Source organism: Haliotis asinina, chromosome 13 (genome assembly GCF_037392515.1).
Source record: "Haliotis asinina isolate JCU_RB_2024 chromosome 13, JCU_Hal_asi_v2, whole genome shotgun sequence".
NCBI lineage: Eukaryota > Metazoa > Mollusca > Gastropoda > Lepetellida > Haliotidae > Haliotis > Haliotis asinina.
Genome location: NC_090292.1, coordinates 38,981,088 through 38,994,957, shown reverse-complemented (window position 1 = coordinate 38,994,957; position 13,870 = coordinate 38,981,088). Strand labels below are relative to the sequence as shown.

Here is a 13,870-nt window from a genome sequence, read left to right as displayed (position 1 = left end):
CCTGGACTAACATGGGTCGAGTCGTTCGGAAGTCTCACCCCTTAATAATTCGCTGTGCGTGTTGTACGTTGTTTTTATATCTGCTATATTTAGAACATCTTCTGCACAGCCAGAGAACACTATAACATACTCACATTCTGCGGATGGTAATTATGCTATACAATCATCCAATAACTCGATGAAGAAATGACGACATTCCGAAAGACCTATTCCATTCTTCGGCATGGCTCTAGGGTATAGTACACCTAGATGTTTATTCAGTGATGACACATGTCTGTTGAGAGCTGTCTGGTCAGTAAATGTAGGTGTTGCTGGTCAGCTAACTCGTGACGGTTGAGACTTAATTCTTGGGTTGGGAAGGAGATATCCGAGAGAGGAATGTACAAGCAGAGTCCAAAATTTAGTGTTTCCATTTTCCAAAGATAAATTCACGATGTAGATAATAAACATTTGAGAGAAAAACACTGAATAGTCTCCAAGGTTCTCCAGAGCTACTCCTCTTCAGAGGATGTGCCTCCCCGTGCTCATCCATTCTTATGAAGTGATTGTATTACAACATCTCAACAAAGTCGAGTTCAATACACTGTTGGCTCATAGCTAAAACATAGCTTTCTCGCTTAGAAGCTACGCTATCGGTTTTCCCTTCTGTATCATGCTTAACTCATTACATGTGCACCACATACTAGCTCTAGCAGTTCCATTTACTACTAGGAATAATTAATCATCTGTAAAGTGGAATAGACCAAGAAATATAGGCAATGGCCAGATCAGGCGTTACATGTATAAACCACGTTTTCATCCAAATATTCGCGAACCAATCTAGACATGTTCTGCACAGTTCACTATATATTAACATACACACACTCCCTGAATTACACTACCGTATATCCACGACTTTGTTAGGTGAATTCATAGTTAGGAAAACGCTACTACCTAACGCTAGACAGAAAAAGTAATCTTACTTGTGTAGGATTCGAATTAACGAGTCTGGCACAGTGTTCTCAATAACCTTTAGCTATGCCCACTGTTCGAGAAACAAACAAATACCTGTCTTCGTGGGATAGAATATACCTTCCGCACTCCATTCGTACTTACGTTCTGTCTTCCAACATCCACTCCACTGGTAGTCTTGATGTAACGACTACTGGCGATATGAAACATAGGATTACCCTCTCTGTGTTCTTCTGATGTACCCATTGCTTGCTTTGAGCATCCCTGAGATGATTCTGTACTGTTCGTTGCCACGACTGGATGAAAGTGTTGTGATCTTCTACGTAATACGCGATAATACTGAGTGAAGTGAAAAGCATCCCGTGTGGTGTAGAAGGCTTCTGCGCTGTAAATGATTCACTATTCGACTAAATCGGTTTCATATGCCGTGGGTCAAGTCACCTGATGCATACGAGACGTGATAGACGCGTTCAAACATGTCCTAACACAAACTGTATAGTCATCATAGCTATGAATAAATAAACCCGCTTCAACATATATTATCAGTTGTCTACTGAACACAGAAATGGTTCTATCCATGCGTATTTCGAACTATTTTCGAAATACCAGGATCTGATTTAAAGTGGATACATAATGCTGTTTTCGCTTAAAGTCATTGTCCTCTATAGTTAAATTGTTTGTTTTAGATCTAATCACTAGTTTTACATTCTCTGTGATATTCTAGTTAGTTTTATTTTCCTCTTTTGACAGGTTTTTACAATGTGCCATTAATTGATATGTGTTTTTGTAATTCATTGTTCTCGTCACGATATTGCTGAAATATTGCTGATGTGACGATAAATTTTAACTCACACACTCACTTCGCTCAAGGTCAAAATGTTTCATCGCGTTACACGTAAACGGGAACGTTGTCACTGACACAGCATTTCAACATCAACTTTCCAAGTCGATACAGGGCTGAATAATATTCAGTACTTTTACTTCGATAGCACTTTCTTTACAAAGGGTGAAGAAAAGACGTTGCTGTGCCGAGCCCGGGAGAATTGAAAAGACGGGAAAGGACATAGTTGCCAAGCGCGCTCAATTGTGGGCTGGAGGGTACTCTTTGTCTGTCTATTCAGGGTATTCATTCATTAATTTATCACCCTTCACTTTTGGTTTTCTGATGAAAAGGTTTTCTGCATTTATTAACAAACACTCGCTTTCATATCCCTTTCCTCGCCTTTGATGAGCGCACATGGCGGTGATCACGTGACTTGGCTCTGCCAATCAACATCGAATCCACCTGGATCAACCGGATCAACCAAAATGGGTATCTGGCGACCCTTATAACACTACCCACGTATACACGTGGAACTTAATCAAGGACTCCCCCTGTTTAGTGAGTGAGTCTATCAGTTAAGTTTTACGTCACTTTTAGCAGTATCCCTGCAATATTATGGCGGAGGACACAGGAAATGGGTATGACGCGTTGTGCCCAGGTGTGGATCTTCGGCTTGACGAGCGAACGCTTTAACCAAAATCGCAGCAGAACCTTGATAGCACAGCGATGCCTGATTATCTGGTCAGTGACTCGGTTCAAAGTTAGCATTTGATTGCATGAAAAAAGTACAAATAGAATGAATGCAGAGGAAGTGGTATTGGGACAAAGCATGCGTCCTTTTAGAATTGAAGCAATCAACTACGGAAGAGGCAGCGTGTTGGTGATTTTTCCACTTGTGACCATACACAATTCTAAACAAAGCAAACACTTCAGAAGTTATTTACCAACAAAACCACAGGCGTTTCAGCGCTTCATTTTGATATATTGGGACAGCAAATGTCATTAAGACAATGCATATCTTTGAATCTCGTTGGAGATTGTGTACTGCGCGCAAACGCATAGAACTGGAAACCTACAAAAACAACCCCGCATCTTTCCACTACGAAATATCCCCAGTGGAAAAGTCAGTGTCCTTCCCTGGCTTTCCTAATCACCTGACCTGAACAGGATTGAGCATCTATGGGACGTATTTGATAGACCTGTCCGCAAACGTCACTATCGTCTTCAGATACCTGTACCAACGTGTTGTAGGAGAAGTGGCGAAAAATTCCCAAGCATAAGTCCATCGACTTTTTGCAATCCGTTAGGGGTAAGTGAGTGAGTGAGTTGAGTTTTACGCCACACTCAGCAATATTCCAGCTATATTGCGTTGGTCTGTAAATAATCGAGTCTGGACCAGATAATCCAGTGATCAACTGCATGAGCATCGATCTGCACAAACTGATGACATGACTTGTGTCAACCAGGTCAGAGAGCCTGACCACTCGATCCCGTTAGTCGCCTCTTACGACAAGCGTAGTCACCTTTTATGGCAAGCATGGGTTGCTGAAGGCCTATTCTACCCCGGACCTCTACGGGTCCAATCCCTTAGTAAGGTAACTAAATTCATGTTGACAATGAAAACAATACATGTGGTCAAGTTCAATGGACTTTTGTACACTTAAATACGTTTAAAGACATTTCTTTATTTTTGAACTGTGCGGGATTGCTTTTGTAGCTTGGTTTAGATACTGAAGTATTCCACATATATTTTGATGCAGCCAAAAATGCCAATAAAGCATGCAGAGCAAGCAGTGCATCCCAACTCCAGGAGGTTCGTGTACGGTAAGACACAACGCACAATAATCATTATGAATTATGACATTAACGTGAAAAGCAAACTTCACACTTATGATATATGGGTGTATTAGTGCAGTGTGAGCGTTTAAAATGTGCATTCATGGGAATCCTCTTGAACAAGGATCCTTGTCACCTGGCACACCAGGGTTCTGAACACGTAAGCCTCATATGAGCAGTAGATTACAGGTATCAAGCTCTGTTGTGGTGGATAGGTGTGTTGTACCAAGAATGAAACTTTAGTCGGTCTTTGAACTTTCTTCTTGGTGCTTCAGGTTCTTCAGCACTTTTCCCGTCTCATCACTGATATGGTAAATCCAAACGCTGTGGTATAACTAAATGCTGTTGCAGCGATATCACTGAAGTACTGTTGAACCAAACTCACTCACTCACCATAATGATTCGTGATGCGGTAAATAATTTGCGAGGAGTGGTGTTGAGGTAAAAGTTGAGGATGCTGAAAAACTCTACTTAACAGGCGATTTTATCTTGTCCTTTGAACGTGAGTACTGAAACGCCTAGACGTGTGTAACGTGTCTTCGAGTGTTAAAACTTACCCGCTTAAGAACACTTTGTATACTGATAATATACCTGAGCTACAATGCATTCTGCACATGCGTCTGTAGGTTTCATTAATGTATCAGAGCTAAATCAACTGAGAGATCGTTTTTATGTCAATAACAGTTTCTTAGTCACACTTTCATAATTCATGCCAGTTCCACGTAATGCAAAACACCTTCATAGAATCTAGGCGAAAGTATTTAATGAACGTATTTAATGAGTCTGTGTGGTAATAATAACAGAAATATTCGCATTTGCTTTCATGTAGCCAAAACGGTTTTATTAACGAGTATGGTAGAGGCGCATGACATCTGCCACTTATTTAGAGCAAACAGTGCATGTCAGCACCCGATAATTGAGGTATGGAGGACATGGCAATGAACCGCAGATACCTCCAATAAGATACAAGAGCTGCCCGTTCTTGTTTCTACGGCCACTTCTATCCGCCTCTGCATCTCCATCAACACACAGATACTCACTTGCAGCATGCCTGTAATGGCCACCCATCAGATACCCTGTGTACTCTACATGCCACCCAGGAAAGCAGGACATCCTGGCAGGCACCATGATGACGCTTGTCTTGGTTCTACTTTTACAAACGGCACACGGAACGTCGTGGTCATGAAGGCGTTTGAAACTTACGGAATGCTCATTGGTTTCATATTCTGTACCATAGATGGCACCATTATCTTCATATCCAAGAGTGTAGTTTCCATATTCAGGGTTTTCTGGCAGGCACAGGGTATTGGCAGGTCCACCCTTCTGACGGTAGTGGGATCCTCCAGCTATACCTGTGACAATGGTATAGTCATGTCAGTCAAATTAATCACTACACTTTAAGATCTTGTCTTAATCATGGATACGGTACAAATGCCCCTTCCTCTCTCACTTTCACACTCACTCACTATGTACATATTTTACAAGCTTGGAATTGGTCTCTGCTCCGTGATACCATACCCCCTTACCTTCTTCATATAAGTTTTAATTATGACAAAGCTACTTTTGAATGTATACCATTTTCACTTTCAGTATAGTTATATAATATATGCTGTAAATATTATTATGTTTACTTTGAGAATTATTTGTAATACAGCTGATCAAGGGAATTTGTCATTTAAACAATTGCTAGTGATTATTCAGATACGACGCCAAACGTTTGAATTGTCATGCGAATTGCAGAGCGCTATCCAATCTAATGTCATAGATGTGCAAACCTAAGACATATGATTGTACCATTGCCCTACATTGTTTTTTTCTTTGTGTCTGAAAATGTGTGTATGTATAACACAGTGTAATTCGATCACGGATGGCCCAACAAACAATTTGAGTAGACCGTTTATGCAAGCATAACTCTCTTTTCACTTTCATTTGACAATCAGAGTATTGGTCAGATAATCCCGAACACACCGCTCCGTCCTGACTTGGTCTATACATATTAAGAATATATTTATATAAAAGAAAAAGACACGAATAGACGAGAAAAAATGTATTTTCAAACATGTATAACTCTTCCACAAATAGGCTTTAGTGCATGAAATGTTAGACCGGTGTAGAAGAAGCCTATGTCTGTGCAACCAAGTGGATACTTTTAGATAACGGAGACGATGGGCGTGATGTTGACGACGTAACACAACCCCTACGCTGTGTTTTATGGCTCTCAGACCACTTTCTTTCTTTGGATACCCACTGAAGTCCAGGCACCCTGGTTGCTGTGCTCTCACGCAACTGTAGTACCCGGATGTACCGAGTATGGGCGGCAGTGGTAACTGGAGGTCTGTCTGTACGGTCATGTGTTGGTTGCAACGACCTACAAGCCATGATATCTTGACATTCAGACGCCTGGCAACAGAAGACTGGTAATCTCCAGCATTCATTCTTTCAATGACGATGTTCCGTGTCGCAGAGTCGAGAAGTGACGGTGTGATTTGACCTTGAAACCCCTTTAACGCAAACCCCAATTTCTGAAAGCAATCTGGATTTTTATTGCCAGACAGGGAATGCTCTTTGCTGCACAATTCCAACTGGAGGGTGATTTTTGTTGCGTTGTAGCGATGTCTTTCTAATTGTTGCAAGAAATCTCATCAAAATCAACTTTTTCAGGTAAATGTTTTACCTGTGCAGTTGTGTACAATCATTTTATCAACATTTTTGTTGCATATTGTGACGATTGTTTGAAAACAATAGGTAATTAATAGATTTTCAAAAACTACAAATCGTCCTTGCGTTTCTTTTTAGGGATAGTAATATATCAAACATGTAAAAAACGGGACTCGGGTTTGACTTACCCTTATATACTAGTTGAGCGCTAGGCGGACATTCAGTTCTCCCCCATCGGGTGTAGACAGCTCCACCATTACCATTAACTAAAACAGAGATCAATAGTGACACGCACAAAATGGACATGATAATTCATAACAAATAACAACACAACCAAATCTTGTACATCAACTTCAATCTAGAATTTTAGAGACCAAGCACAATTAAACTTTAATTAATTTAATTAAATATAGCACTAACAAATAATGCCAAATTACATTTTTCATGTACTTTACATTTCGTAAAGTGAGCTCATTATATCCGGATGCTGTGGGCAACACAGTGCCGAAAGTCCACTGATATAATATTTGGATCGTCAGTCGAGATTGCTTGCAATCTGTTCGTACTATCAGAACCGGGAAGGTCCAGGGTTATGTAGGTCTTCAACAACCCCTGCTTGCAATAAACGGCAACTACCCTTGTCGTATGAGGCGACTAACCTGGATCGGGTGGTCATGCTCGCCTACTTAACTGACTCATTTCATCAAACTCTCAATTGCGCAGGTCGATGCTCAAGTTGCTGATCACTGGATTATTCGGGCTTTTGCACCAAAGTCAGAATTACGTCAAGGTTAAAGTTGATTAAAGTTTTAATATCAAAACACCCGAAAACATTGGATTTTTACCATCTTAAGTTTGTTGACAACCTGGGGATAAGATGTAATTAATATCATATTTGGCTTTCAACTAAATGTACAAAATGCAAGTAAACATTTAAATGTTCAGCATCTGTAGCAACTCCTCCAGGAATGCCCGTTGAGGTGCAACGAAAATCATGGTCACAAGCCAGTCTTTATAGACTATTTCATAACCAGGGCGTAACATGTCTACACTAATCGGTATGGACAGCCCTTCATAGATAAAGTCCCTCTTGCTAATGTGACGCTATCTTGCATAATGTAAATACGGACTAATTCATATGGGCGTGAAGATAAGGTCAAGCACAAATAACGAATGTGTTGCGTCTTATTAAAAGAATATTAATTTGCTGTAACGCTGTTCGTATTTGTGCAGCGACAGCCATTTTACAGCATATGTTATTTCTCGGAATATCTCTCCAGATCCCTTTCAGCAGACTCGTAATAATGAAGTAAAAGTTTGATCCATATATAGTTTATATCTGCGTCATGGTCACATACCTTCAGGCTGTGACTGGTGAGCGAGTACACGGTCGGGTGCCGAAGTTTCACTACCCGGGTCCTGAATAAACAACCTGGACCCTCTACGTATGTGCTTTAGTAGAATAATTGGTGGTCGCACGAGGCCAGGTCCTCAGAGGCCCTGCTCGTCCCATATCCAGTGCCCATTATGTATATTACCCACCGATGGGCATGCAGAATTGGAAGAAAATCGGTGGAATATTTTTGAGCTACGGAACTGGAAGAGAGCATAGGGTCTGTTTTGGGGAAAGGTTTTTGGTGGTTGTTAGAATTGAAGAAAATGTTTTTCAGCTGGACTCAGCAAAAAAGATAAACCATCGGCGTCAGGGCGAGTCGCATACGTGACAGTGTTAGCGTATGGGGCCGTGTTGCGTGGTACAATGATGAACTCCTCTCTGACGAATGCTCTCAGCAGTGTAGGTCTTTGATCATGACTAGATGGACGTTGGACGTTTCCATGGACCATATCGGATCGGTGGCGCATTTTCTGCTGTCTCCCTTGTATTCGACATCAAACATCAAAATACTTGTTACTATTGATTACCACGGTCTAAGACTTTGTCTAGGGTCCTTTATTATATAGGATCTACTGACAGCCTCTACGTCGAGGCCGATGAGCCATCTCTAAGCCAGTGACGAGTAAAAATGTCTTGACAATATATGACAAAAACACTTTCACGAGTATTTAACTGTGTTTTCAGTCCTCATGATGTGTACAATAAAAGTCTTCTCTCGTTCCGCTGTCAGAGTCAAACCTTTACTTACTGCTGCTGATACTGATCTCAACAGTATATCCCCTTCCCGTATTCTTTCTCTTCCTCCTTGGCAGTTGGTGAAGCCACTAGTTGACCTTACACTAGCATCATTTGAAAAGTCAGAAACTAGTGAATTACAAGACAAACAAGAATGTTTCAACAAAAAGTAAATATAGTTCATATAAATCCCTATTTACAGACTGACCCAAGGACGGTGGCACAGCTCCTTGTGCCACAGTCGCTGGATCCAAAACAATATCTTCTAGATTACCAAATAGCAGTTCTATATTTACAGCTCAAGGAAAAGCCATATTAAAGAATCTTAAATATATTCAAAAACATTCTAGACATAAGCAATATAAACTAATGCTCAAAAGAAAGTATACACCTCTTTGATTAGACATTAAATCAAAATCAAAGTCAAGAAGAGTATTCAATTGCACATCAAGCGTCCATACATACACTTCATGAAATGGTGAAGGTTTGGTTTGATGGTCAGTGAAAGACAATCCTTGTCACAAGAATATGTACACATTACCAAAATTCAAATGAAAATATGTGTCTCTCTGGAAATGTCATTGAAATCAAGCTCAATAGCGTGTATGGCCTCCATTGGCGTTGATGCAGGCCACAACACGTTGCCGCATGGATGACGTCAGGCGACGAATGACGTCAAGTGAGATTCGTTGCCATTCCTATTGGAGTCATTGTTTCAGCTGGTGGACGATCACAGTTGGCGCTGGCAGTCTTCTGACGTGTCTATCCAGGTCATTCCACAAGTGCTCGATTGGACTGAGGTGTGGAGAACATGCTGGCCATGGTAAGAGAACAATGTTGGCGTTCTGCAGAAAGTTGTTCGTCAGTCGTGCAGTATGAGGTCTTGCATTATCAAGTTGGAACAAAATTCCCCTTGGCTGTTGGTTGATGAATGGTACTGCAACCGGTCGTAACACTTCATCACATTGAGGTTCCCATGAATCACCACCAGCCTCGTCTTCAGATCGCCGCAGATTCCCCACACACACCATCACAATACCACCTCCGAATGCTTGCACCTGCTGTACACAATTTGGCGCCTGTATACCCGAGACCAACCGTCATTTCTGTCGAGGCAAAACCTGCTCTCGTCGGAGAACATCTCCCGTGCCCATTCACGTCTCTGTCAGCGTAGAACCCGCCTGGCCCACGTCAGTCGCCCACGTTAGTCGCCCACGTCGATTTTGAGGTGTCAGATGAAGTCCGCGGTAAGGTCGACGTTCCTTAATACCGTGTTGACGTAGTCGACGGTAGAGAGTGCGGCGACTTATCTGGTGCCCTAGTGCCGTAACCGCCGATGACGTTGCCGTAACGAACCGATTGCGCAGTTGAATGGTCCGGATGTGCGGATCTTCACGGGGCCCGGTCACGCGTGGGCAACCGTTCCTAGGCCTGTCAGATGTGTTGCCTGTCTGACGACGGTTGCTCTTGTGCATCCAAAGACTCTGGCGATGGCAGTGTTGGTCGCTCCTTGCTGCACCATTCTGACAGCTCTCTCTCGTTGAAATTTTGCTCAAATGTGGCATATCTCTTGTGTTTCTTTCTGTCCCTAACACATGATTTATACCGCCAAAATGCACGTGCATTTCGTGTTACACAATTTTATGCTGCGTTTATGCGAACCATAATTTTATTTATTCAGTTTGTTCTCTGAAAGGATGGGTGTTTACATCGGTAACATGGCTCAGTATGGATAATTTCTTCAGTTTTAACTTTGCGAAGTTTCTATGTACTTGTTTAGGTGTATACATTCTTTCGAGCTTTAGTTTATTTTAACTCTCTCGTCTTCAGGCTACTGAAAACGTACCTTGTAAACACCCACTCTTAATAAAAATTATTGAATTATATAATGGAAATGGAAAATGGTTTATTCAGTACTTTGACCACATGGCCCATTGTACAATTACACGAAAATATGCAAAAATTGGTCACGTGCTTGACCTTACATTGAAAACATTTTTCAGATATAGAGCACCGGATGTACACTGACCCAAAAAACGCATAGCTGAAATCTCATTTTTAAAGTAGATTTTTTCGGAAAATATGGAATGGAATGACAATTAATGTAAATATTAAGTGTTTTTATAGTCAATACAACCAAAACAGACAAACAAACACAACCTCTGGTGATTATTCGCCACACCACAGCACCTTGAAAACGCTTTGTATAATCTGCACGTGGGAAAATCTGAAAGCATTATGCACGTGCAAATGCAGGATCTCAATCCTGATTATGATGGCTATAAAAGGGGACAGGTCCTGTTGCGATTCATTCTTCGAATTTCTTTCTATGCGACGCGAAAAATGCCAAGGTTAAATGAAGAAAACAGAAATAGAGCCATTGGACGTCTGGAAGCTGGGGAAAGTCAGTCATCAGTTGCCAGACGTCTGAATGTGAGGCAGAGCACGATTTCCCGTCTCTGGCAACGATACACGCAACACAACTCGACCAGAGACCGTCCAAGGAGTGGGAGACCAAGGGTGACAACTCCAGCACAAGACCGCTACATCCGGGTGCTTCATCTGCGTAATCGGGCCGTCACTGCTACGTATACCGCTGATCACGTTCCTGGGCTGCGTAGAGTCTCTCCACAAATCATCAGGAATCGCCTAAGAGAGCATGGAATTCGACCTATGCGACCTCATGCAGGACCTGTTCTGCATCCCCATCACCGTCGTGCACGTCTTCAGTGGTGCAGGAACGTTCGGGCATGGAACCTCTTGAATTGGAGGAGGATCTGGTTCAGCGATGAGTCACGTTTTCTGCTGTACAGACATGATGGAAGGATGCGTGTTTACAGACGTCGAAATGAGAGATATGCTCGACAGTGCGTTCGTGAGGTCAACAGCCACGGTGGTGGAGGTGTAATGATGTGGGGAGACATATCTATGAACGGCAGGACACAGTTGGTGCATGTGCAAGGGAATCTCAATGCTGTACGCTACCGGGATGAAATTCTGAACCGTCATGTTGTTCCTACAATTGACGCTAGAAGGGAAATTTTCCAGCACGACAATGCAAGACCGCACACAGCACGCATTACCACGGATTTCCTTGCCAACAACAACATTACAGTTCTTCCATGGCCCTCAAAATCGCCGGATTTGAACCCAACTGAACATTTATGGGACCAATTGGGTAAACGGTTACGACGTCGACAGCCGCAGCCACAGACACGTCTACAGTTGGTGAATGCGTTGCGAGATGAGTGGAGAAGAATCCCACAAAGGCGGATACGACGTCTTATACAGTCAATGCCCAGGCGATGCAGAGCAGTGATTGATGCCCGTGGTGGTCACACCAGATACTGACTTTCTCACTATGCCATGGAAAATAGAGACGCTTAATACCACTGTGGATGATTGTATATGTCTTGACACACATTTGTTAATACCCGTGTGAATTATCATTGCTCAAGTTCCATTACTTTTTGTGCAATTTAAGTTAATAAATCATCTCTCATAACATTGGATTTTCACCTATGCGTTTCTTTTTTGGGCCAGTGTAATAACTGAAACATTTTCACTATTTTACAAATTTATCATACATTGGTTATTGATATTGTGGTGAATTGGCAGAAATGTGTTCCTGAGAGATTCATATTTACTACAAATAAATAATACGTGTAATTCATCTTCCGTACTCGCTGCAATGAGGACATAGCGCATTTGTGTCAAGTTTGGTATTTTCTCGTCGTTTCTTCTTAGTAGAAAAATTGTGCAGGGATATTCGGAGTTTACAGTATGCTCGTCTCAACTTTTTATCCAGTGGCAATGTAATATATCTCTCAGGTTGCAGAAGAGACAGTTTCACCTGCTTGTAGTGATCGAGAAAACTTGAGTCGTTGATGGAGTCATGCCAATCTTGTAAATATATATGAATTAAACGTTGTTTAAATATGTATAGAAACAGTGTATGGTCCTCGACATCTTGTATCAAGCATATGAGAATAAAGTTACAAACAACAATTGTCGTACATTTGACACCCAGGTAGACTTGCTAACAGACGTTAGCAGACGAACTGCACTGTTGATGTCAGAATCGAGCAATGAAAAGAATTCTCTCTCAATGGAATCACATAGTTTATTCCTTAACAACTGAATAAATCCAGGTATCTGAGTGTCCGGGGGCGATATCGTGGAGACGAGGAAAGCGATATAAAATCCTCAGCTGCAGTAGTAGGTTGTGGATGTAATATTCCTGTTAGGGAACAACATAATGGCATTGATCCTTCTACTGGAGAATATGACATCGTCTTTTGTTGGTTACCTAGCCATGGGGGTATTTCTGGTATTACAATGGCTGATCTTGTTGCCAAGGCAGCGCTCAACAAATCTGTGACACCACTTCTTATTCCATACTGTGATTACAAAGCTGGCTTTAGAACTTACATTCAAGATCTGATGGAACAGAAGTGGGGTACTCAAGTAGACATCAATAAATGGAATGAGGAAAAACACTTATATACTTATGTATTGCTTACACCAACTTGAGGTGTCAGTCCAGATTTGAGGAGCTCAATATGCTACGATGTCACATTGGCCGTACGCGTTACATTCTTAAATATCTGCTAAAAGGTGAACATCCTCCGTTTTGTATCCCTTGTGATGAGACAGTCACACTCAAGCATCTCCTGCTTTACTGCGTTGAATTCTCTTACATAAGGGATAAAATAATATTTCCACGATAAATCTGTGAACTCATTAAGCCCTGGAGCCGCTCCACTGCCCAACACTTGGCACCCCTCGCTGACTGCCTGATTGCTGCGACGAGGCTAATTAGTGCTAATCATGCCTGATTTGCCTGGCAGGTCTCGGATATGACAGGAAAATGTCTAGTCTCACAAACAAGTACTGATTATTTAATTGTGTCGTAAAGATGTAAATGGAAAAGAGGCCGGTGTGAATACATATATTACAGCATTTCATGTAATTTATTACCTGTGTCTCTCATACCACTGTGCCAGTGTGTGCTGTATTTTTATCAACACCTATGCGGTCTTTGTACGTACAAGATGAACAAATATACAAATTCCTCCTGTCTCTCTCATCGTATGGACTGAATTATAATATATTATTTATAATAGAGTTTAAAAAGAAGGGGGACTTGCATTATAATCGTCTACATTTTTGCCAATACATTGCTCGTGCTTACTATTTCAAGGAAAGTATCAAGTAGGTGTGTAAGTAACATGGAACATATAGAGATTTATAGTTTGTCACTTTGTTCATTTTAACTTAACGCTGCAAACATACATCACCATTCATACACATACATACTCCATGATACATTTATCATTACTCGATGTTAAACAAAGCTTCCCGTCATGTGATGGAATAAAATATCCCGAATGTAACGCATTACATCTCAGTTACTCATTATATTGGCTGATACTTTGACCAATCGTATCGTCAGAACCTGTCACATAGGA

General features: G+C 41.5%; 1 protein-coding gene across 1 annotated transcript; it reads right to left on the bottom strand.

Moving 5' to 3' along the window:
* Positions 1-4,469: 4,469 nt before the first annotated feature.
* LOC137259534 (uncharacterized) lies at positions 4,470-6,574 on the bottom strand. Its single transcript, XM_067797166.1, has 2 exons — positions 6,457-6,574; positions 4,470-4,962 (listed from the first exon to the last, which is right to left on the bottom strand). The coding sequence occupies exons 1-2, from the start codon at positions 6,572-6,574 to the stop codon at positions 4,490-4,492; spliced, it is 591 nt and encodes a 196-aa protein (XP_067653267.1). The 3' UTR covers positions 4,470-4,489.
* Between the last annotated feature and the right edge of the window lie 7,296 nt (positions 6,575-13,870).